Source organism: Acipenser ruthenus, chromosome 6, assembly GCF_902713425.1.
Source record: "Acipenser ruthenus chromosome 6, fAciRut3.2 maternal haplotype, whole genome shotgun sequence".
Taxonomy (NCBI): Eukaryota; Metazoa; Chordata; class Actinopteri; order Acipenseriformes; family Acipenseridae; genus Acipenser; species Acipenser ruthenus.
Window position 1 is genome coordinate 4,828,499 of NC_081194.1, and position 25,339 is coordinate 4,853,837.

Consider the following 25,339-nt stretch of genomic DNA (forward strand, 5'->3'; position numbering starts at 1 on the left):
TATTCACATTTAAATGTCTACTGTTGTATTTTAAATAGTAAAAGGCTAAAGAAGCAGGCGCAGTAGTAAACTTGTTCAATCCAGTTTCTACTCATACTACAGTGTCCATATAGGTATCACTGTGTTGTACGTCCATCGCCTCCCTGGCGTCCGTTAGCACTGATGAGGTTACTGCAATAACTTGAGACAATGTTCACAAAACAAACGGAAAAGTCAGATACGACTAAGGTCCGGAACCATATTTAAAAAACTCTCAGTATCTGTCAGTGGCAACTAGCAGTATTAGGCAGTTTAAATAAATGAAATGAGCATGCACTCTTTAGTTTTAAGATATTTTGAAAAATATATATGTACATACATAATCTAGAATTGGTTACTTTAAACTGTAATACCTTTCCGTACCCAAATATTTGCCACATTTACACCTATGTGCTACATAGGTTATTGTATTGCACATAATGAAGGATACATTGTATGCACATTCTGTGCAGCGTTAATGAGAGTTGTCAGTGTGGTAGTGTAGTGATTTTCTCTGAGTGGCATGGGGAGAGGAGACTAGATTAATTGAGTTTGGAGTGCCTCAGTCCAGCTAGGCGATGAAGTATGTTTTTTTTTTCCCCAAACCTTCCACAAACTGCCAATGACATAGAAACTGAACTAATTACAGCTCCATGTTTGCATTTTGCAATAACTGCACCCTGTTATAAGGATCCCGATATCTTTAAGGGATAGCTAGGAGAGGATACTGACCCTGTGCTTGCTCCGCCCACTGTTCATCGGAGAGATAGAGAGAAAGCGCATTTATATTTGCTCCATATCAGAGTAGGTGGGGCTGGCAGGGTTGAAAGGTCACATTGTCACGTTATTTGAATGGAATGGGGAAGGCTGTTCAGTTCTGGCACTTTGGATTCTCCAGACAAGCTCAAAGCAGCTCAAATCCAGGTAAAGGCAGATTTAGAGACATGATGATAATGCTCAGTTGGAGCCAGAACCACTCATGATGATTGCAAACACCATAACATAGAAAAAAAAAAGCCATTCAAACGACATTTGCAGCTACTTTAATATGGACACACTTTGTCATTAGAATGTGTTCTGTCATCAAGATACGATCAAAACCAGAATGTAGCATTTTGGAACATATGATCTCTATCAAATTGGAATGTAAGTCAAGTAGAGTAAGGTGGCTATGCTGACTTTATTAACCACCCTGTACATGTAAGATTCCTTTCTTTTGAATGACCAGCAGAGGGCATCAAATACCTATAATTAAAGTAAATTGGAATGTAAATAGAATCTATGTATGCCACTGACAGATAGAAAAAGTTTGTTGGCTAGATTATGGAAGTGAATTAATGAAATTCTTACTAAAACAAATAGTCTCACGCTGATGTAGGTCTGTTTACATTAACCTAATCAACAAAAGAGATGCTTGTCGTTGTCATGCAGACATTAAGCCAAACCACAATGCTGTTGGAGTCTTCTCTGTTCTGCAGTACTGTATGTGAGCACTAACATAGGGCAGCAGTGTGGAGTAGTGGTTAGGGCTCTGGACTCTTGACCGGAGGGTCGTGGGTTCAATCCCAGGTGGGGGACACTTCTGCTGTACCCTTGAGCAAGGTACCTAGATTGCTCCAGTAAAAACCCAACTATATAAATGGGTAATTGTATATAAAAAATAATGTGTAAAAAAAAAAAATGTAATTGTATGTAAAAATAATGTGATATCTTGTAACAATTGTAAGTCACCCTGGATAAGGTTGTCTGCTAAGAAATACATAATAATAATAATACACAGTGCAATGTTACAATACATATTTAGTGGTTTAACATGCTTTACCTTGTCTATTTCTATGTTTACCACACCTTGGTATGCTTAAAGAGTGAAAACAATTGTATTTCCAAGGGCAGTGATCACTTAAATAAAAATAAATAAACACCTATGTGCATAATGCACACAGATAGACACACACACACACACACACACGTAGTGTAAAAACAGTTCATGTCCAGCACATTTGCTGCTGCTGCTTGTTTTTGCTCCCATATTTATACGTTTTTCATGTGAATGTAAAAGTCGGAGTTCAAAACGCTTTCTACAACACTATTTGTTAAATTATTTACTCATGTTTACAGAATTCGAGCTGGGCAATACAAAAAATTAAGAAATACTAAAAATAAACTAGTATACACCATGGATTAGCCAAATATTTCTGCTTGTTGTATTAAAATAATATCAACGACCACTGCAGCTTATAAATGAGTACAAGTTCATTAGGGTGATAGATAGATGGATGCCAGCGCATCACGTTAACCCCAGTTTTTTGCACATTCTTTGCATGCATTATGTAGTAAAGTTCACGAAGTGGTAGAAAAGAAGAATGCGTGTATAGAATGTGAGCAAATAAGGGCTAAATTCTTAGTTACAGCATGTGGCCTCTTGTTTCCAATGGACATAGATGACCTCACAAAATGTTTTACAACATCATTTCCAAATGTCTTTGTAATGGAAGGGCAATATTAAGTGTAAAGGTGCCGTATCTTCAGTTTTTATTTTCAAATATGATTTAATTTAAAAAAAGAGTAATGCCCTTAGCGTAATATACACGTGTAGTCTAGCCTGCAGATAATCAAAAAACAATTAATGGGAACTCTCTAAAGCAGAAGTTAATCTGTTAAGAATCTAATTCAGGTAGACAAACCTTTCAGCTAACGCCTACATCATCATAACAGTGATAAAGCCTTTAGATGAAATGTTATGGCATTTCATAAAGGGTTAAATAAGACCACAGACAGAAAGACACATCTTTCTATGACTATATATCATTGATATTGGTAACTTAAGTAGAAAGAGCATTGAACAAAAACACTTCTGATCTGAGGACTGGTGTAACACTTCCCTGTGTAAATCTGCTGCAAGCGTCTTTATTACATTATAATAGTTAAAGGTTCATTTGTATATTTTCCTTTTTTAGCTCCTTCCAAAATGGTAATCTTTTTATATTTATGATTATACAGGGGTGTACAATTCGTATCACCTGACTCCCGGGACAACAAGATTTGTGTGAGGGACAACAAGTTATGCCGTTCTACTTTGCCCGTCAGACAAGAAGTTTTTATTTATTTATTTTTTCTATGTTCGTTCTGTTGTTAGAACGACACCGGGTATATTTTTAGAGAGCCACGCAAGTTTCTGAAAACTGAATTGTGGAAGTCTAGCACCTACACACAAACATTTTAAAGTGTTTACACCCCACCCCTATCACTTCTGATTGGCTAGCTGTGGGAAGAGCTGATCTTCTATTGGTTACAAAGAAACCCAGAAATGGCTGCCAAGAGAGCCTTTGGCAAGGCACAGATTAATCTTTCAAACGTAAGGTATTATTTACGTTTTTTGTAAATTAACAAATAAGTGATGCTGCTTTCTTAATGCACGGACTTGACATTTAAATGCAGCGATCTAGTAAAAAAAAAAAACGCCATAGTTGCTAAGGTATTAGCGGATTAGAAAGAATCACGTAGTGTAATTTATAAAAATGTCAACCTTGTGGTCAAGCGTGTACAGTACTTGTTGAGATGTTTTAAAAAAAAAAAAAAACTCAAGTTTACTGTTTAGAAGCATTTTAAGACAAACCTTCCCTGGCAAAAAACGTAATAATTTTTTTCTTTCGATTTTAGTGTTGCTAACCTAGTTTGCTATTTATCATATTTACATTTTTTTTTTAAATTTAAACGCTATATTAAATATATATATTGTAGAAAGAGCGGCGTCGCCTTTAAGAAATGGCGACGCCATTTGAAAAACTATACAACCCAGGAACCTTACCTTTAATAAGGAAGGCGGGGTTTCTGGGTATAAAGGGAAGTGGAGCGGTACAGACGGGGGTGACCAGGGGAAGCACCGCCGTGCGTACTGCTGAACAGGGCTCAGAGAATTGAAACTGTATTACGAGTTACTGGAAGGTAAAGTGAACGTTCCGTTTTGAGTAAAGCGGTATTTTGTTTTACTGTGGCGGTTATCCTCTTTGTGAGGTAGTCTTTTGTTTTGTTAAAGTCTAATTTATTCTTATGAAATACCGCTCAAGAGACGCTGTTTACCGGCGACGAATTTAAAACAATTCCGCAGTTTCCGTGACGGTTGGGAACCGTCACAGCTGCCGTTTGTATATGGGTGTTTGTTTGTCTCGGGACACAGAGGGAAGCGCGCAAGAAGACGCAGCACAATTAGCGAACTGTAATAATAACAACGGAGGCAACAGCCTGGAGTTTTGGGACGTGGCTTGTATGGTACAGACAGGAACTGCAGTTTGCACAGGTGGGATACACAAACCAGGATGTTGTGTTTGAACTCTGGGACACCCCGTGTTTCTGTGAAGCACTGAGACATTGGTTGCAGGGGTTCACCCCCACAACCAGGATACAATTTCCATTTGCATTCTTGTGGATTATTACCAGTCTTACAGCGATACCCAGCTGTGGGTGTCCACGTTGTTCTTTCCAGTCACCTGTGTTTAAGGATACTCCAACAGGGGGAGGAGGATCTCTCTGTTCTTGTCTGTGTTTTAGCCAGTTCCAGCAGAGGGAGTCTGCGTTGTCCTGACCTGGGCTACAGAGACATTCCGGCAGTGGGCGTTCCTTCTTCTTACCTGTGTTGCGGCCAGACTCCAGCCGAGGGAGGCTGCGTGATCGTTACTGTGGGGCCGAGACTCCAGCAGAAGGCACCGGGTCCACACTTACCTGTGTAGCCGGAACGTTCCACAGGGAAAGGACTTGCAAAGGCCTCGGCCAGCTGGACTCGGTACTTCTGAATCAGTTAGTGAGGGACGAAGAAGTGAGCTAGTTACTGACCCGTACAGGGCTTTACTCAACCCAGAAAAAGTGATAATTGGTGTAAATATTGTAAATAAAGATTTACTTACCTGAACCTTCGTTGTGTCTGTGCCAGTCGGTGGAAGAAAAGGAGAGTCATTTACGGGCGTACTCTCCTGATTTGTTACAATATATATATATATATATATATATATATATATATATATATATATATATACTTTTTATATTTATTTTTACTACATTTGAACAGAAGCGCTATTAGTTATTTATTGGACATGCACAATCCATTGATTTGTGAAACTATTAAAACATGAAGATTGTCAAATATGTTTATAATAATATAAATGAATGCTTATATATGAGATTATCTATTCAATATTTTATTATTATTTTAAAATAAAACAGACTGTAAATCTTATGGCAATGTGTTTATGTATATATTTTTTTATTGAGAGTAGTGCAGGGAAAGAATGTTGCCCCCCCCCAAAAAAAAGCCATCAGGGTATGAAACCAGGATCACCCGGCTGCAGCAGTGTACCAGTTAACCATCGTGGGACAAGATGTTAGATGAGGAAAAATAGCTGTAAAATGTACACTGTTTTTTTAAAAAAGTGCATAATAGAAATAAACAAAAGAAAAAACATATTTTGTCTTGCAGGTTCTACACAAGTCCTTTAAAAATCTGGGGTTCAGCGGTTACAAAACTGAAAGAAGGTCAACAAAAATCTGAATTCCACAAAGTAGCAGTAATAGTTGACAATGATTTTGTATCTGTGATGCAACAAACTAAAACACCTGTAACATCAGGAGTTGGATTCAGCGTATAGAGAAGCTATTTTTATATTTGAATATCTATCAAGTATTGCTTATTATAGTTGTACTCTTAGTATGTTTACAAGCAGATGTGTTCCAAACTTCACTCAAAGGAACATTTCCTTAAAGTATGTTATAAATTTGTGAGGTGAGGTGGGGTCACAGGGAACCTTTTGTGCATCTTGAAGAATTTAGTGAACCTGTCAAGCTACAAGGCTAGATCCGCCCCTGTTAATCACTAAGTGATTGACTGTGTTCACTGTTAAATAAAACCCAGATCCTGTACATTTTTAAGAAGGACAAATAGATTTTTCTAGCATTTTGTCCTTTGGACAGCAAGTTGTTTTCAAAAATTGCACACCCCTGTTATATCAGCTGAGTGAAATACTAATACGAAAAAACAAGATTAATGCATTTCATGGTCATTTATTGAGTTTTGTGCCAAAACAACTGATTGTACTGTATAAGCAAACACTTTTGGGAATGTTTTAATACCTTGCTGTACCTATATTACATTATTTTGAGGGTATTAAAAACAAATATGAGTGTCTGTTTTTTTTCACTTGAAGTTAATTTTTATGTTACATCTAAATCCATTAAGCTAAAGTACAGGGCCTATTGCAGGAATGTCCAATTGCAGTCCTGGAGGGCCATTCCACTCCAGGTTTAACAGGTACAATGATATAATGAACAACGTCAGGGTCTGGATGGAGATCTAATTGGTTCAATTAAACAATTTAGAACAAGGTTGGAACAAGAACAAGAGTGGAAAGGCCGACTTTGGACAGTCCTGGCTTATAGGACTGTCTCTGGAAATGACATGGGTTAAACTAGCCACTAGAAAGAGTTTTGGATTAGGTTCATGGATAAAAGGAATTGGAGACACCAACAAAAAGTCCACTTTCATTTAAATCTGCCATACGTAATACCACAACAGTTCTGAAAGAGGTAACAAATATTCATGCTACTGAAAACGGTGAATGCTTTAAACAAAAGCTACACTTTTTTATAGATCATATATCTTGAAATCCGACACTTGTTTATAGTGTCTAGTCGTGAGGTCAAAGTGATTTTGTTTGTTTTTTGTTAGGGTGATAAAAAAATCAGATACTGTTTACTTACTGCTAGGATTCTCCATGTACCCAATTTCACAGTTGGGTAGACTGATTTTCCATGGGTCATGCAAGAAGCTGGCAGTTGTGCTGGGATTTGAAAACAGGAAAGCTACAGTTTATCCCAAACTTTCACCACTAGGTTACACTGCCTCCCTCTCAAAGAGAATTACAAAAACAATGGCAAATAAAGTGTGTCCATCTCCCTGTACTTCGATAAATACAGTTTAATTAAAGGAATGCCACCTTTGTTATTTCATACAAATAAGATGTTACATAACATGATAGCAGTATTGCCTCTATTACACAAAGCAATACTTTTAACTTGTCACGAGTAGTACAACAGTAGCAAACTTTTCCGTGGATATTTTTTCTTCTTCTTAAGTTTTTCTTTTTTTCTTAAAGGCAGACCAGACTTGGGTTGTAAATCTTTCTCATCTTTTTTTTTTCTTTTCGGGATAGTAATTTTAGGAGAGTAAATCTAGTGTCAAGGGGTTAATCAATCAATCAACAGAGTATCAGCAAGTCTGGGAGGAGAAATGCTTTGGAGGCTGGCTGGAATGACAGAGCTTGGAGAGAGTGAGTGAGTGAGTGGGGCAGTGAAACAGAGAAAGACTTCAGTCAATGCTTGGAGGATCTGTGGCATGCACTTCATTTTCACACAAACACACAAGTGCACGCCGTGGAACTCTTTTATCTACCTTCATTTTTATTGAAAATATATATATATATATATATAAAACAAGCATTGCCTGCGGTACTTCATCACACACACAGACACACACACACACAAGAATCCTTTAAGCTAGCTACCAGCAGATGAGAGATCTCTACAAAACCTACCTACCTAGAAGAGAGGAGAGAGCCAGCATCTGATAAGAGATCTGACTGACACATAGGGGGGTGGGAGAGAAGAAGAAGAAGAAGAAGAAGAAGAAGAAGAAGAAGAAGAAGAAGAAGAAGAAGAAAGAGGTCACAGAAAAGCTCAGAAAAGTCAGAAGAGCAGAGGGTGGGGGAGCAATCTGGAGTGACACGCCAAAGAAGAAGAAGCTGGAAGAGAGAAAAAAAGAAGCTGATTTTGGCAGAGCAAGAAGGAAGAGAGCCTAATTATTTTATTTTGAGTTTCTGAGAGCTACCTACCACCAATCCAGTCAACGGATCCGAGGATTTAGGGTCTCTCTCTGAGAAAGAAAAGCTCACAGAGGAAAACTAATCGGGGAAAACCCTGGAGAGGAACCTGACAAGTTTAGCATTTCTAGTGCTATCAGGATGCTACTTCAGTGGCTTTTCCTGCTAATGATCCAGCATGCCCCCACAGTATATCCACAGAAATTCTCAGCACTCACGGTAAGAAAACATCCTGATATTCATTATTGCACACATGTATACGTGTTTGTTCATGTATAGTATAACTGCTTTAATGTGGTTTGTTATGGGGGGGGGGGGTTTACTATTTACACTGTGTTTACATTATTCTGTGGGTTAAACAACTTGTTTGTTTGATTCTTTTGTGTGACTTTTTGTTTCTTATATTACATTTCTTAAAAGCTGACACATTTAAAATGATACATAGAAAAAGGAGTAGGCAGAGTGAGGGATTTATGTAGTGCCTAAATAAAGAAGTCAACTGGAAAGCTGGAGAGCTTAAACATTTAAAAAGCTGACACATTCTTCAGTAGAACGGAGAGGGGAGAAGGAATGGGAGAGGGACTGATGTTGAAAAAGTCAGCCAGAAAGGATTATTCGATTATGATTTGGGGGTATTTAACATATTATGTATTTTATGTGCTATGCGAAGTAGCTCACACATGTGATACTCACAGTTTTGTCTTTATTGATCATACATATTCAGACAGTGCTTTGGTAGTGTTTCATTTGGACTTCCAACTACTTTTGACTCGAGAAGGGTTTGATGTTAATCATTTTAGATAATGATCCAATACTCTGGAATTAAGAATAAAATGAAAAATAAAAGAATTAAGAATAAAAGATGAAGTTAGGAATAGAAAGATATTTTGGCACATGGAAGTTAAAACCTTCCACAGTTCTTTGTGTCACTATTCTGTGCAGCAGGGCTCTTTATAATAAACAATATTGTGAAAAAAAAGGATTACAAAAAAAAAAATGTAATACAGTTTGCATTTTGGGGGGGGGGGGGATTAAGTACATATATTTCTATTCTTCATTGCTGTAGCATTGTGAGTCCAATTTGATTTAAATCTAGTCGTCTACATTTACATACCATAGTTCAAACTCCTAAATAAGTTATTATTTTCCATGTTCTTCAGTTAAAGCTTGGTGTGGGGCTGGGGTATATAAAATATTTAGATGTTCTAAAGAGCAGCATAAAAACCCAATACATATGCTTTTGACAGTTTAGGGATACAAAAACAAAATGTGTTCAATTGTGCCCCAGGCTAAACTCCAAACCCCAATCTGTGCCAGCGCCACAGTCGCTAAGCTGCAATGACAAATTACATTATTCATTCTGTACTGCTTGCAGAAGCTATAATTCTACCAAGTGCTAAATGCACCAGCAAAATAAACTAACTAGAGGATTATGGTGTGGAAGCCAGAGAGTCATGTGCGGACTCATGTAGGCAGCACAGTTCTGTCCGCCTGTTTTAGCTTGAGTAATATTACACTGAGTCCGATTTTCTTTTTTCTTTTTTCTTTTTTTTTTTTTAAATAATTGTTTTAGGGCCAGCTTTTCTCCTGTGCTAAGTGTATAAGATTATTTTTGTTCCAAATGAAAAACAAATCATTGACATTATTCTTTTTTCTCACACACCGGTCTTGTGCTTTTAATTAATCAATACATTTAAAATTATATGTACACATGGCTGTCCCCACTAACAGCCAAAGTATATTTAAAACCCTGCTGTTCAGGTTATTGGTCAGACAGAATGTATTTGTTTTTTGTTTTGTGTTGTTTTTGTATTACTAACACTACAAAGTGACGGCAAACTTGCATCTTTATGCATGACTACATCTCTACTCAAGAGAAAAGTTTACTGAATTAAATAACCAGACTTTAAATAACAAAGCTTTTTCCTTTCACAATGAATAAATAAGACATAGTAATATGTTTCCAGATACAGAGAATAATGTCACTTCTGTATAACAGTACTTCATTTGAAGGTTGTTTGAAACTCTGTGTAATGCTGGAGTACATTATTTAACAAACAAACAAACAAAAACAAGATTAAAGAATACCAAACTTGAAATAATGAAAACAGACTGGAAAACTACAGTGAGATTTTCAGAATGAAAGCAGTTCTAAAGATTGTTTTGTGGCATGCACCCAGTTTGTGTGGGCCTTTGATGATTTAGTAGCGAGAGTGACAGCTGCCGTACCCGTGGACGTTATTTATGTGATGATCCAGAAGTCTTGACACCCAAATGGGAACCAATTGCTAAAGTTGTTAACTGAAGGTCAGGGTGGCTTTTCACATTCACACTATGGAATGCAGGAAGTATTGGAAAGAGTTACCCTAATGGTAATAGATAACCATTAGAGAGAAAGAGAGAGAGAGAGAGAGAGAGAGAGAGAGAGAGAGAGAGAGAGAGAGAGAGAGATCAATTACCAAGTTTTTCTCTATATACAATTAAATGTAGGGAAAGACTGCATTACACATACAAACCATTGATTACTGAATCTGTTTATATTTTGTATTTTACTCATTTCTTTCTGTCTGTACACACTCTGATCTTCGTTAAGTAAGACAGGGTAATGCAGTTCAGTAAAGCAGGCAGCACATGGATCTGCAGTAAGCCCTCATTAGCCATACCTGGAAAAAAAACAGATGCAGAAAAGTTTCTTTTTACTTTGTGAGTCACTTTACCACATTTTGGTATTTAAAAATAAGTATTATTTATTAGGGTGTGTTTAAAACATCCTTCCTAAGTACATTTCATTCAAGCAAGAAAAACACCATACACCTTTAATGTCCAATAATGTCCTGTTATTTTTTCACACAAATCTCAAAGCTCAGTCCTATTATTCAAAGCAATTATTTATTATGCTTCTCCCTTTGATTGAGTTAATAGATTGGTTAAGGCCTGTCAGTGTTTTCCTTGTATCAAGCTGGAAACCAACGAATCACACAGCCACAGCAGGAAATTCATGGGGTGAAAATTTCACGCTCCATCTCTCCAGCTCCACTGGTGTGCTATTGAAAGGTTCACCATTATTCCTAGCCCTATACTCATCATGGCTTTTGCTTTGCATTTTTATAATACAACACAATATATTCCCAGTGTGTATTAAAAAAGAGAGAGTTTAATCAATATGGCAGAAGCTTAAAAGCTGATTTAAGAGATTTTAATTAGCATGTCTGAAAGTAACAGGCCTGTGAAATAAGAAAGAAGGTTGCTTAATTATGCATGGCCCTGGGTCCACTGTGAATATACTGATGCTTGAGTGAAGCTTAACAATTGTGCCATACTGTATTGGGGCTTTATGATATGGACAATACTTCATTAAAGACAATGTGGTAAGTGCAGTGACTAATGATTGGCTACTGAAATTCACTGTGTTTTATCTCTACTTTTTTCAGAGTCCTTCTAACTTTATTTCCATATGTTTTCTTTGCAAAAATGGTTGCAAAAACATGGTCTTTGGATCCCAGAGAATCTACCGTGTTTTAAAAATAAATCTGGATATTGATTTCTAAAACATCACTGACCGATATTCATAAAAGATTATATTCACACATGCATGCTTTATAAATACAGAGTCTGTTTGTTGGGGCGTGGGGGCCAAGTACTTAAGTCTATGAAGGGGGGGAGGGAGGGTTGTTTGATAAGGATTACAGATCATGTTTCATTTTTAAATGTCATCTACAATATTTTATTATTTAGCTTTTTTAAATGACTTGTTATTGTTTTAATGTTCTACAATGAAAACTTAAAACAATTTCTGATTTGGTTCGGGCTTGGTGCCTTTTTGTAGGTCTGATGATTTTGTTTTGTCCAAACTGTCGGATTCGTCTCTCTGTGATTGCTTTTGCTCAGTCTTACTACTCTAAGATTGCTTTGGCGAGCCGAAAAATGAACTTATATTAGTTTGTGATGCTCTTTTCATTTTAACGACTAGTAAACAAAAACAAAACACAGACGAAATTCAACAGGATTTGACTGGTACGATTTCCAAAAAGAGGAAGACCGTTGTAGCACACACCAGTAATGTGTAAGATCTGCAGATACAGGGGAAGTGCTACTGGAGAATAAGGGCAGTAACCTGAGGTGAAATATACTCGTGCTATATAATTGTAGATACTAAAACCGTATTTTTGTGCGAAACTAAGGAGCGGGTAGGGTGTTTTGCAGCAGTGTAACATTTATATTCTTTTTTCCCTCTATGATTTTTTTTTTCTTTGCCGTTATGTCATACCGTCCGTTTTTCTCTTGCCAGTATGCATACCAGCACATACTGGTAAGACACTTTAACTACTGCCTGTTAGTATTTCAATTGAAGACCTTAATTCAGCTCAGCTTCAGTGAGGAATTCCTTACAGTTTCTTAACGCCTCAAGAATTCCATCTAAATATGTGGGTGGTACAATTCATTTGCTCAAGGAGGTTCCACGTCCCTTCACAGAGTTAGTAGGCACTGATGTGGAATTGTTTAATAGCTATTATTTAGTGTTTTCAGCTGAATTCCCGAAGGGAAGGAAGAAGGGCTATATGAAAGACAGAAGGGCAGATGTGTCTGGATCAAGATTCATTTGAAACACAGGAAGTATTGTATTGCATTGTTTTGTGCACAGCAAAGTTGTGTGGGTCTCAAAATGCCTCAGTGTGCAGCAACTTGGGTATTGCCCTGGTTATAACTGCATTTTTGAGAGGATTTTTTTTTTTCCGTTAAGCGTGGAGTGGAATAACTTTGTGAAATCTAGGAGCTACAAGCCCACTAACTGAATTAAATTCAATAATTCTTTAGAAATTTCTCCAATTCGAAATCCAATTCAAAGGTTGTCTTGACTTCTAATTAGTAGCTTAGCCACAGTTGGTTTTGAGAGTTGAACCAAGCCCAGTTTTAAGTAAATTAAAATGGGAACAAAAAATGTAAATTCTGAACCCAGATGTTATGATTCCGTTGGGAATAAACTCATTAAAGGTACAATTATCCCCACACATTTATCCTCAAACTTGAGTTAAAATAACAGAGTTTGTAGAGAATGACACAGGATAAAGGGAAAAGAAAGGTTGGGAGCTTAGAACAGAGGTTCACTTAATGTCAGCGAAATGTCTTAGCTTTTAGTCCTCTACCTATCCTAAAATGTATCTGTTTTAAACCGGTCTTCTTAAACAGCTATATTGTGCATTTTTATGTTGTATTTTGAATAGTACCTTATTTAGACATTTTTAAAGAATAGTATTGTTCTATAGTGGTATGTGCTTGCATGTTTAAAAACATAAATGATCGTGTAACAAATACATTCTCTCTTACCTTATTTCCCTCCTCTGAAAAACACTGACTTTCAGACAGCTTAGTATGGATTTGCTGGGCGGTGCAGCGGCTGAAGTGAATGAGTTTGGCCTGGCAAGATGTTGGCCCAGTTAGGTTGAGCTGAGCCCCAGATTTCTGACAGGTCTTTCATTCCTTCTGAAGCGAGTTGTGAACGAAGAAGGGTGTGAGCACAGGGGTCACAGCTGCAGAAGAAGAGTCCAGGCAGCTCTGAGGACTTCAGAGGATATTGGTGGCCAGTGTCCCAGAATTGCGCAGAATTAAAAGAAAATGTGACACATTTCAAAATTGTCAATTAACACGGGGTTGTGTTTCAGCCAGACCATGTCTTCATTTAGCAACAGCAGTTTGGCTTGATCTTGGCATGAAATCTTGTCATTACCACCTGCCAAATATTAATGACTAATAACTAACTTCAGCCTTTTATTGTTTTACAGTCTGATCCAACTTTTTTTTTTTAGGAGTGGTGGTAGATAAAGGAATATTTTAACTCGCCAATACTGGATGTTCTCTTACACCAATCTGTTTCAGTCTATCATATGAGAACAAAAACAAAACAAAAAAAGTCTATTCAGGTATAAAGAACATCTAATCTGTTTAGTTGTCCTGCACCAGCATTCCGAAAGCAAATCTTGGCATATTAAAACAAAGGATGTAAAGTCTGAATACTGAAGTGTAGGCTAGTCTTGACATCAACACATTCTCTTTTTACTTCATACCCCTTTGCCCAAAAATGTGGCGTTCCTGCACAATTGTATCAACTGCTATACAGAGAATGCTTTCTCCCTTTTAATTATTAATAGATAGGCAGGTGTGTTATTTATGTATTTAATAATTTCTTTCTTTGTTTTTTTCTAGTCCTGTTTTTAACAAATAAATACAATTGTGTGCAATTCAGTTTAAGAAAAAAAAAAAAGATTTTACCAAAACATGTTTTCATTTTTTAATTAATCTCACAGGTACATAAGAAATGTTGGTAATGGGAAGACGCTGTTCGGCCCATTGAGACTAGCACGCTGCCCCAGGGCAGTATTTAATTGATCCCGTTTAGGCTGTTGCAATCTCACCTGGTAAACTATTTCAACTTGTATTTATCATGTTGTTACGGTGGATTGCATGTTTTAATTACAATATAAGACAGTGAGAGAGAGAGAGAGAGATGGATACGATATTGTTATATATACAATCTCATAATCGTAAGATAAAGCATAAAAAGTGAAACCCTAATTGTATTGTATTCATAAAAAAAGCCAGAGATGTAACTTATACTTATCTGTTCTCCAGTAGCTGGATTCATGCTTACTACAGCAGTTTATCTAAGAAGGAGGGCATCATCATAATAACATGCCTTTTAAAAGGATATATCCATGAATAACACAATACAGTACTGTATAGATATTTTTACAAAACCCTGAACTATACTGAATTTGGGGCTCATTCTTGGTTCAAGTGGATGGCAAAAAAAAACAATGTGCCGAGTTTATAGAATAAAAGAGAAACCCCAAAATTAGTCAGACATGATTTTTCATTACAATGTATAGTGCAACAGTTTTCGGGATTGACTGGGGTAGACCAGCAATTATTCTTGGTACTTACTTTCTCCTACCAGGAGCAGTACAAATACAACAGCTGCAACCTTCATTCCAATGAGAAAGTAGATATGTTCTGATGTGCTTCGTGGAAAGCTAGAGGGGTATTTCCTAAAGGAAACTCTTTTGTCGCCCAGGGTAGAGGAGTACGGTCTCACTGAGCTTCCGTGCCCAGAAAATCCACTGTGTGAAAATATATTTTTACTTTAAAGTCCAATTCAACTAAAACATCTAGAATTCAGAGGCCATTAGTTCAACCAATTTCCCTGCTGGCTACATCCCTTTATATGTTCCAAGTGGCTATTCCTTTTAAAGATTTATGATGACAGTTGAGGAGAAGGTTCTACTTTAGTAGCTGTAGGCCATTTGAATCGTACCTCTCCAGGTGTAGATAGTGTACTCTTGTTCCAGATCTCAATAGACATTATTGACGTCAATGCTTTTTAATTTGTAAGAGCACATTTTGCCATGCTGATTTGTTTGCCTTTTAAAGAACTTTGTAATTTTGTACAATTGCCGTTCTAATTTTATACAGCAAAACATACTTTACCAGGGGAAAACCCATCAATTTGCAGGTCGGTTCACAAGTCAACCCATACTTTGAATGTTCATTATTATATAATAGGTTTGATAAAGTCATATAATGTAATAACATAATTTAAGAAATTACGGAATTTCAAGCTTTTCAAGCTCTATACTGACGGTGAGCACAGAACTGCTTTCAGATTATTTTGAACGTTTGATACAGTGGCATAACTTTGGTTTCAAAAGTGTGTGCGTGGGGTGGGGGGGGGGGCAGTTTCTGTAGCTGGTACATATATTAAAACAATTAAAAATAAACGTTTATTATATTCAGACTGGCGCCTTTGCGGTTGTGGACTCCCTCTTTGGAGGACAAGAAAACTGTTCTTTACAATCAGGCTCTGCTTTCTCCTCTCTGCTTGATATCACCCATAATGCATTGCGCCAACTCTACCTCAGTTGATTGGTGTTTCCATTGGGTACTAGTGGAGACTTCTGTACTGACTAGTGATTATCTGAATAAATTTTTGAGAAATTAAAGTTTTAGTACTGCTACATTTCCCCGTCATTAAAAAAGTAAGGGGGACATGTAAAGTACGCCTGTAGTTTGATAGACAAAATTATCCATGTGCAGTACTTATAAATGACGAATATTCCTGTCCATATATTATAATTTGTAATTTTTAATTTAATCTACTTCATATGTTATCATTCCACAACTGCCAATCTTTGGCGTCTCCTAAATGGGGAACATTAAGTGTCTCTTAAAGGGGTACAATAGGGCTTGTTACACATAGTTAAGGTTTAGCCTTGCTTCAGCCCCTGCATTTCAAATGCAGATTTATATGGTTTTGTCATAGAAAAACCAACTCTGTAAATAAATAAAACCACTAATTTAGAGGGAGGGAAGTAAAGATATAATTAAAAGATTTAAATAGGGACTTTCCTATTTTATTCATTTTAAATGGGTAATATACACTACCAAGTGTCTGATGTAATGCAATCCAGGTGCAGAGATAAAGAATAAAAGCATTCATGCTTCGGTGCTGTAATGCTATGTTGTGACTGTTGATGCTATTATACATTACCAAATGAAAGGGAACAGGGGATTACAATGTCCGGGTCTTGGTTGGAAATGTTTTAGATTAAACAGAAGTTTTTTTTTAGTTTTTTTTTTTAGAATAGCTTATGCAATTGTATTGTTTAAATTCTCAGAAAAAAATAGCTAGAAATACGAACCGATCAAATAAGAATGTTCGGGAAAATGACCAACATGAGAATGCATTTGGTAATACCAAATTTAACAGTTGTCATTTAGATATCTTTATTGAGATGAAGACATTTCCAGAAACCAAGTACATGTTACAAAACTGGAAACATATTTTGGCCTATATCCTAGCAGTGTGATACATCCAAAAAAAGTGTTTGATGGTATTCCACAAGCATACTGTAGCGTGTCGATTGGGTTTTCATATATTTCTTGATTCCAAAACAATATCTTAATGGGCCATCTCAAAGTGACCCAGAAACTAACATAAATCTTTTGTAAGAGTCATATATTACAGTATGTTGAATGACTATGTAAAAAAAGAAAAAAGATAGGACTTAGTATGTAAAGTTCTCTCGACTACAGTGAGAGGTAGACAATTTTGTCCAAAATTGATTAATAATAATAATAATAATAATAATAATAATAATAATAATAATAATAATAATAATAATAATGAGTGGTCTTTTTTTTTTAAATAGTCTTAAGATTGCAGAATTGTCATATATATCTGCTATTTATTTAGAATTTATTCATAATAAAATAATTTGGAAATCATCCAGATTTTGGTCACACATTTAGTGTTTCATTTACTTCTTAGATGTATTGGCAAGTGTCCTATCAAAGGCATATTTGTAGCTCTTTAGTCACATATAAAAGCCAGCTTTTGTCAGACAAAAATCTATTCTATATGGTTAACACTGGTCACCATCTGGGAATGTCTGCTGCAGCAGTACCATTGATATTTATAATAAAAGCAAGCACCGGAGACAATTATTTATTACACTGGTTCTTAGCAGTTACTAAGTTACTAAGTTACTAAGCCCGCTCCTAAAGCTACACCATCACTATAATATCATTGCAGTCGATTTTGTTTTACTATTGTTAAGAATTTCAACAACAGGGCAATGAAACACTCCATAGTATACATTTAACAGGTGACAAATTATAATAAATGCTGTTTGATTATGGTAGGATTATGGTTTGTTTATGTTTTCAGCTTAACAAATTATTTCTCGCCCTCCACCTCCCTTCACAGTTCTTACGAGTTGACCAAGATAAGGAATGCAATGTGGAGTGCACGGGCTCACCACAGAAGACACTCTGCGCCTCGGATGGAAGGACATTCATGACTCGGTGTGAATTTCAGAGAGCCAAGTGCAGAGACCCTCAGCTAGAGATAGCGTACAGAGGCAGCTGCAAAGGTAAGAGTGCTAGAGAGATACTGTTGTTGATATATCTCTGTAAATTGTTGCAGCTACCCAGGTAAGTGCTTCTTTTGCAAGTAGGGACTCTGATACATCATTGATCATGACAGGAAACATATAAATACATCCATAAAATAAGTATTTAAAAATGACAAAAAGTAAAACTTACTGGAATTGAAAAACAAACTTACAGGGATAAAAGCCTTGATAAAAGTGAAAGCATAAAGAAGGGGCAACCCCAGCCTCCATCCCACTCGACTGGTTTTCATTACTGAGACAAATCCACAAGCTTGGGCAGAGAAAGCTCGGAGAGGTTGGGAGAAAGACAGAAATAGTGACAGCTCATGGTCTTAGAACAGAGCCTTTTTTTGAGAACAATGAAACGTATTTCAAATGTTAAACTGTGGAATTCTTCCTAGAAATATATGTGTCTTCAGAGGCCCTCAAGAATCTATGCAGACAGTAAGTCATCAAGGTTTTTTTCCCACCTTCAACATGTATTGGGTTTGAATGCTACAGAAACTAGGAACAGTTAATCACTATTTTAGTTTTGTAATTTACATTGTAATTAACTCTTACACGCTGACAGAACACACAATACAAACTTGTCAACATGTTTCAGTTTGATGTGCCATGAGTGGAGTATACTTGATTTTGTCAGCTCTCACAGACAAAGCAAAGTTGAGTCTTGTCAGTAGTTGGATGGATAACTCTCCAAGGAATTAGGTCATGTTAGTGGCTGTGTGTGTGTGTCTGTGTGAATACTGTAGACATCATGACGATTGTAATGCAATTGTATGCTGGTATTCTTCCACATGTGATTCCTGTGGTCTGTTTTGTCATTCATCTGAAAAAGTGTTGACATACAATCGTGGGATCAGCTTAAAAAACTTTGCACAGAAAACTTTTTAATGAGTTTGTATTAATGAATACAGTGATACCTTCTCGACACTAATGTTCCACTTTCTGAAGAATTTTAGGCTAAACTAACATGTCTAATTTTTTCAGCTTACTAAAACATGAACCCGAAAACACACCCATCCTCATGGTCATGAAATAGATTTTTCATGGGCAATTAATATTAAAAAAATTAAACCAATTATACTACTTCTACTGCATCTCGAATGGTACCTACAGCACATCAAAGGTGCTTGCTTAAAAAGCTGGGATAGAAGAACCACTTTCTGTTTTAACCATTAAACTGCTGTCGTAAATACAGTTCCTCCACTTGCCAAAAAAATAAACAGAATCAAAGCCACAGACTTCCTCCATTCAGTACGATGGTTTAAATGATAATTACATATCTGTGTGGGGTCTGAAATAAACCGATGAACATTTGAGATAACAGTGGATCTTGCTGATTTAAAAAGTACCAGCAAACAAAAAACACACTCCCCACCACAGAGTCCATGAAGCTACTTTTAAGAGTCTGCTAATGACAGACAGGAACCCCATCCAAATACCTCAGATGGCTCTATTGCATACAGATTTATTATGCCTGTCATATAAATATGAGGCACATTTAACTGACTGCCTGAGTATGTCTAGAGCAGAATATTTGCATTTGCATTTCCTCCAATGGCTCACTCGTTTGGCCACCATTAGCACATATACTGCAACTATACAGCAATGACCGCAGGCAGACAAAAACTAATCCCTAAAACTGAATGTGAAGCACAAATTGAACCTGCTAAAGAATGTTAGCAGCGCTCCGTGGGTTCAGACATAGTGACATCAATTATATTGTATTTGGTCACATAATTGTTTGTTAAATATCAACAAGATTGAAACTAGGATCAAAAGAGTTTCTATGCTGATAATCTAGGGATCTTGGTCTGTCGTTATGCATGGCTTTCACCATATTGGTAGCAATCTCCTTAATGGTGTGCAGTAATAAAGCCCTTCATAACACATGCAAGCTTTTGGAGGTTTTTGGTATTATGTTCTCACAGGACAGTAGCCAATAATATAGTTTAATCAATGTCTCTGGAAGTATCTGGAAGGCACCTAGATTTAAGTTCAAATTGAGCATCACATTGACTACTCTTTGAATGGACTGGAAAAGGCCTACATATCATGGACACCATTCATGTTGTGGAGATTTGAAATAGACATGAAAAAGAATTCATTTGCAACTTTCAGTGCTGTTTGAGCATCGTCCGATACAAAACCGAAATACTCTTGCACGAGGACAATTTAATTTATTTCATATCAATAGCATTTTTTAATTTAAAACCAAAACCAGGGTTAGACCAAACCAGAATTTACATAATTTGGTTTAACCTATTATATATTTCAGTTGCCAAGATAATTCTTTGTGTTATTCCAAATGAAGGTCTGTTTCTGTTTAATCCTTACCATAGGATACCAGAGACAAAATACCACAATGTGTTTTATTTCTTCTCAATGCTGTCTTATATAAAATATAATGAGTGAGATATTGTGTCATTTTTTTGCATAGGGAGGTATTCCATGTGGTTTTAATACTTTTTCATGCTGAGGTTTTTTTTTTTAAGGATCTCATCTGTTTTGCCTCCAGGTATTTACTAAATGTAGGACTGTAACTGAGCTATAAGAGGTAATGACAAAAGATGTAGAAACTGTTAAGATTATCTAATGTTATGATTATGTGATTGTGGTTATGTGATTGCTAGCACCATATATATGTGTATATGGCTTTTAGAATGGTTTGATAAATGTTGGATTTTTATATTTTGTATTTGGGGCAAAATCAAGGATACTCATGCAGATTGGGGTAATCTAGTCATTTCTTTGCATCTTTAATGAATTTCTCAGTTTCAAATTTTATGAACATAATACTTGAAGACTCCCACTTACACATAATTATGGACACACACACACACACACACACACACACACATACTGTACAAACTCAATGCAATCGGCCTGTGCCCAGTGTTATGACATTTTCTCAAGGTTATGACGTTTCTCAATTTTGAAATTACCCAGGGGGCGCAAAGTTGTCATTAAGGCAAAAGTGTGTGTGGGGGGGGGGGGGGTTGACTCAGGCAGAGGCGAAATTACAGGCATTACTAACATTAGGTAGACAGATTACATTTATAACTCAGCGGATAGCTTAAAATTCCAAAGTAGAGCACAGCACACAATCACGCTAAAGAATCAAGTGCAGTTAACATATTTATTGACTTGTGAAATACAATTAAAAGTTGCTGCTGTATGTCCACTGTTTTGCCATTTCAAATATTTTCACAAAACAAACATTAAACTAAAAAGCTACAATGTGCAGTGCAAAAGCACATCATGAAAATGTGTAGATGAATAACACTGAAATAAAAGCTGCTACATTTAAAAAAATATATAACATGTTCTGTCCACTAAAATAAATGGCTTTACATAATTTCTTTAAGTAAGACATTGGAGTGAAAACACAACACTAAATGATAACTTTACATAGGATCCAAAGTAGCATTATAGCATTAAAATGGGGCGTTGACGTGGCAGAATCCAGTACATAAATGCTAACATTGTAACAGAACTCCAGAAGGTCTCCATAAAGCTGTCTCTTCTGTTGCAAACCATGATCTACTTGTGTTCAGCTGAATGATTTTTTTTGTCTGTGTGTGTCTTAAAGACACTTGGGTGTTGTGTAAAACACCAGTGTTGTAGAAGGTTGTAGACATAACAAAGGCGCTATCTTCTGTCACTGTCGAAGTTAGGCACAGAAATACATTCAAATATGACAAGAATTCCACATGAAAGCTACTCTGTTGATTGCGCACAAAAGGACTTGATCAGTAACTGCGTAGGACTTAAAAATGTTCTGTGCAAAGAAAAATCGCTTTCTACGTTTTTACATTTATTTTCATGCTTTCAGAAACATTTATTATTTAATGTGGTTAATTGCCCAAGGCGCGATCAATGCCTTCAGACTGTAAAAAGAAAGTTAGAAACCTTAGCTTTGGTTGTTCAGTCAGAGCAATCAGGGCAAGTTAACTTTTTAAACCTATCGATATTCACTAAAAAGGCCTGCAGAAAGGCGAAAACATCAGGGATGGGCTTTGATTCCATGAATCCCTCAGGGTCCTGGATGGGTCTATTCAATTGATCTAAATGGGAACAGATAAACAATCCAAAGAGGGGACTTTTTAAAAAACAACATCTATAAAAGTGTGTGTGAGTAGTATCATTTTGGCTTTAAAAGTACGTACAATGCCTAGTTTAATATTTAAACAGTGGTGGTATTTGGATCCTCCTTTGTTAAGATCAATTTAATAGACCCCACTTTATTAACAAGGGCTCTTAGGAAAATTGAGAATCATACACATCTTATGATATTAAGTAAGACATTACAAAATTGTCAAATAATAATTAAAGTGTTACTGAACAGGTTGTAGGGTTTAAAACATAATGCATTATTCTCCCCAGTGTCGTGCTTTGTTGTACACATTCCTGCAATATCTGTTTTAACACATTCATGATTGTTTTGATATTTGTATTAACATATCCCTGGTCATAAATCAGTTGTGAGTAGTTATTTTCATTTTACGTTGGTTATGCATTGGGTCTTTCTTTCAAAATGCCTTCTGAATCTGCAGTTGAACCCAACCTGTTCCATCATAAACATTTAATTGGTTCCCGACTCCACAACAAAGCAGGAATCAAGGTTAAGTAATGTGGTGTGTTTTAAAGCCTACAGCATGTTAAACACTTTAACAAGATGAAAGGGAGACAATTATCGGTGCTTAGAATTCTGTAAATACCTCTTTTGGATTGCCTTCATGAGTAATAATTTAATTTTGAAAATGTTTTATATTTTCAGATTCCCTCCACGGGGATCTCCCTTATAAAACACTAAATGGTCTTGATTGATTTTAAAGTATGACATAAGAACCCTGGCTCTCAATCCCTAAAATAAACATAAACATCGTATCCCACTCACAGAACCTAATAAATAGAAGGAGTGTAAAAACATATATAAGGAAATAAAGTGAGGTATTAATGGTTTATCTTAGGCCAAGTATTTGAGGCGTCTGTGGCAAAGTGGTTAATAGTGTGCAGGTGCAGGTGATTAAAGAACAGACAGACAATTGTACTCCAGGTGCAAAGGTTTGTTTTTATTTCTTTTATCCAGTGCCTGACGACGAAACAAACAGTAAATAATAATGCTGGTAAGTAATACAGCGGTGTGTATTACTTACGTTTATAATCCCCAAGCTGGTCCCGAAATAATAGTCCCGTTATTGTATCCTCATATTAAACACAAAACACATACACAAGTCCCTTTAGTGCATGAATTAGTGATTGTGGTACAATACAAGTTACTGTGAGACAAGTGAAGTGCTGTTCCGGGTTTGTGCTGGCCTCTGGCGACAGCTCCAGAACGTGTTAGCTCTCTAGTGATACAAGTAACAAATAGACAGTACAAAACAAAACACTCACGGTTATCTCCACAACAAACACAAGTCCTTCCGGGTCACTTTATAATAACCAAAACGAAGGAACAGATAACATCGCTTTGACCCCTATTTATACCGTCACTCATGACCCCTTGGTAGACGATTGCAGCTGCTTTTTATGATCTGCAGCTGCCACATCATTTCCCCTCTGGGTCAATGAGTTAGTGTAACGAAGCTCTGTCTCTTTTCTACATGACCAACTTCCTTTTACCCCTCGGAATGAAGTGTCAGGCCACGTAGTCCAGAGTATTCTGTTCCCGTTACTTAGCGCCCTCACAGGTCTAGAGAGAGATTTACCACCAAGAATTATTGTCTTTCTGTCACAGCGTACTAAAAAAGCTTCAAGGAATTACCAATCACACACAGGTAATTAGCGTTACCGTACAGTACAGTGTTGAAACATAACTAAATGAGTATAGTAAAGAAGCAAATGGTAAATACATGCATGTATCATCTACTTCAGAATGGAAATATACATTCTGTATAGACTAGTTTTATGTTTATTTAAAAGTTGTATCCAATTTGACAAACACATTGATTTGATTTGATAAACCCATTCATTTGAATTTTATTTACAAGTGGTCTCAAATGAGAAATTAATTTGTTCATATGAGTCATAAAAGGTTTACGTTTCTGTTTCTCTCGTATACATAGTGTGTACTAGGGAGGACTGAACGATAATATAACTAGAGGCCTTTTTATTGCAGATAACATCCACTGTCGGTTTTCAGACAGGTTACCGTAGTTCCAATTCCAGTAACGTCTCCAAATAATAACCGTTATTAAAAAATAGCAGTACTGTAAATATGGACATTTTACATTAGATTTATTATTTTTTTATGGCAGAATATAGATTTGCAATTTAACAATATTAAAAAAACAATAATAATAATTTTAAGTTTGTTCTATTAAAACCACATAGCATTAAACCATATGTCAAACTTAGAAGCAATCTAAGGTTGTTTTAAAAAAAAAAAAAAAAAAAACCTTGGGAAGCTTTGTTGAGTGTTCTTGAAAAAATACAAATCCATCCTCTTCAGATATTTCTGCAGTTCTCTTTGGGGTTATAAAATAATTTTGGAATCTGGCTTGTAAGAAGTCAAATGTGCTACAAACTCCCTGGAGTGTTTCACTCCTATGCTGACGACACCCAGCTCTACTTAAAACTCGGCCCTGGTAGCCCCTCTGCCATGGTCTCGGTTTGCATTCAAGACATTGAGGCCTGGATGTCTGACAATTTTCTTCAGCTGAACACTATCAAATCTGAACTCCTTCTAGTAGGATCTAAAACTCAACATAAAAATCTCAATACAGCTGCCCTGAACCTCGGAAACTGTCTGTTGCTGCCTTCCCCCACAGTACAAAGCCTTGGTGTACTTTTTGACAGCAACCACTCCTTTGATGCCCACATCTCCTCTGTGGTCAAATCTTCCTTCTACCATCTTCGAAACATCTCCAAAGTCCGTCCCTACCTTTCCCTCCCGGATGTGGAGATACTTTGTGATGCATTTGTCTCCTCTCGACTCGATTACTGCAACTCTCTATATGGTGATCTCCCGGCACGCACCATAAACCGACTGCAGCTAGTTCAGAATGCCGCTGCCAGGATCCTTACAAGATGTAAAAAACGTGAACACCTCACCCCCTGTTTTGCCAAGCTGCACTGGCTACCTGTAAAGTTCAGGATTATTTTGAAAACTCTCCTGCTCACCTACAATGCCCTTCATCACACAGGTCCTGAGTACCTCCTCAACATGATGACCCGCTATATCCCTGCCCGCAAGCTCAGGTCCTCCGACTCTGGCCTGCTTGTTATCCCCAACCACACTTGGAGAATGCTAGTTTAGCTTCATGGCTCCAACTCTGGAACTCTCTCCCAGCTTTGGTGCGTGATGCTCCCACCGTCGCCCGCTTTAAATCAACTCTCAAGACCCACCTGTTCTCTCTTGCTTTCCATGCTCTTTAAGCCTGATATCTGCTATTAGCTGCTGTGTTGTTGTTACTATTTCATGTAGTATGCTATTATCATGTATTATGCATTTTCACTGTATTTAATGTATTATGCTTTTTTTTTTTTTTTACTGTATAT

At 36.7% G+C, this 25,339-nt stretch overlaps 1 protein-coding gene across 4 annotated transcripts in view; it reads left to right on the plus strand.

Annotated features, from left to right (window-relative positions):
* The first annotated feature begins 7,331 nt into the window (after window positions 1-7,331).
* The window catches only part of LOC117411476 (SPARC-related modular calcium-binding protein 2-like), a 64,050-nt gene continuing 46,042 nt past the window's right edge, over window positions 7,332-25,339 (plus strand). For 2 of the 4 annotated variants that reach the window (XM_034019059.3, XM_034019060.3), the window contains exons 1-2: window positions 7,334-8,102; window positions 17,644-17,809. In XM_034019059.3, coding sequence (XP_033874950.1) covers window positions 8,025-8,102; window positions 17,644-17,809 — 244 coding nt within the window. In that variant the 5' untranslated portion in view covers window positions 7,334-8,024. Of the gene's footprint in view, window positions 8,103-17,643; window positions 17,810-25,339 lie in introns of all 4 variants that reach the window. The other 2 variants (XM_034019058.3, XM_034019061.3) reach the window with 2 other exon arrangements.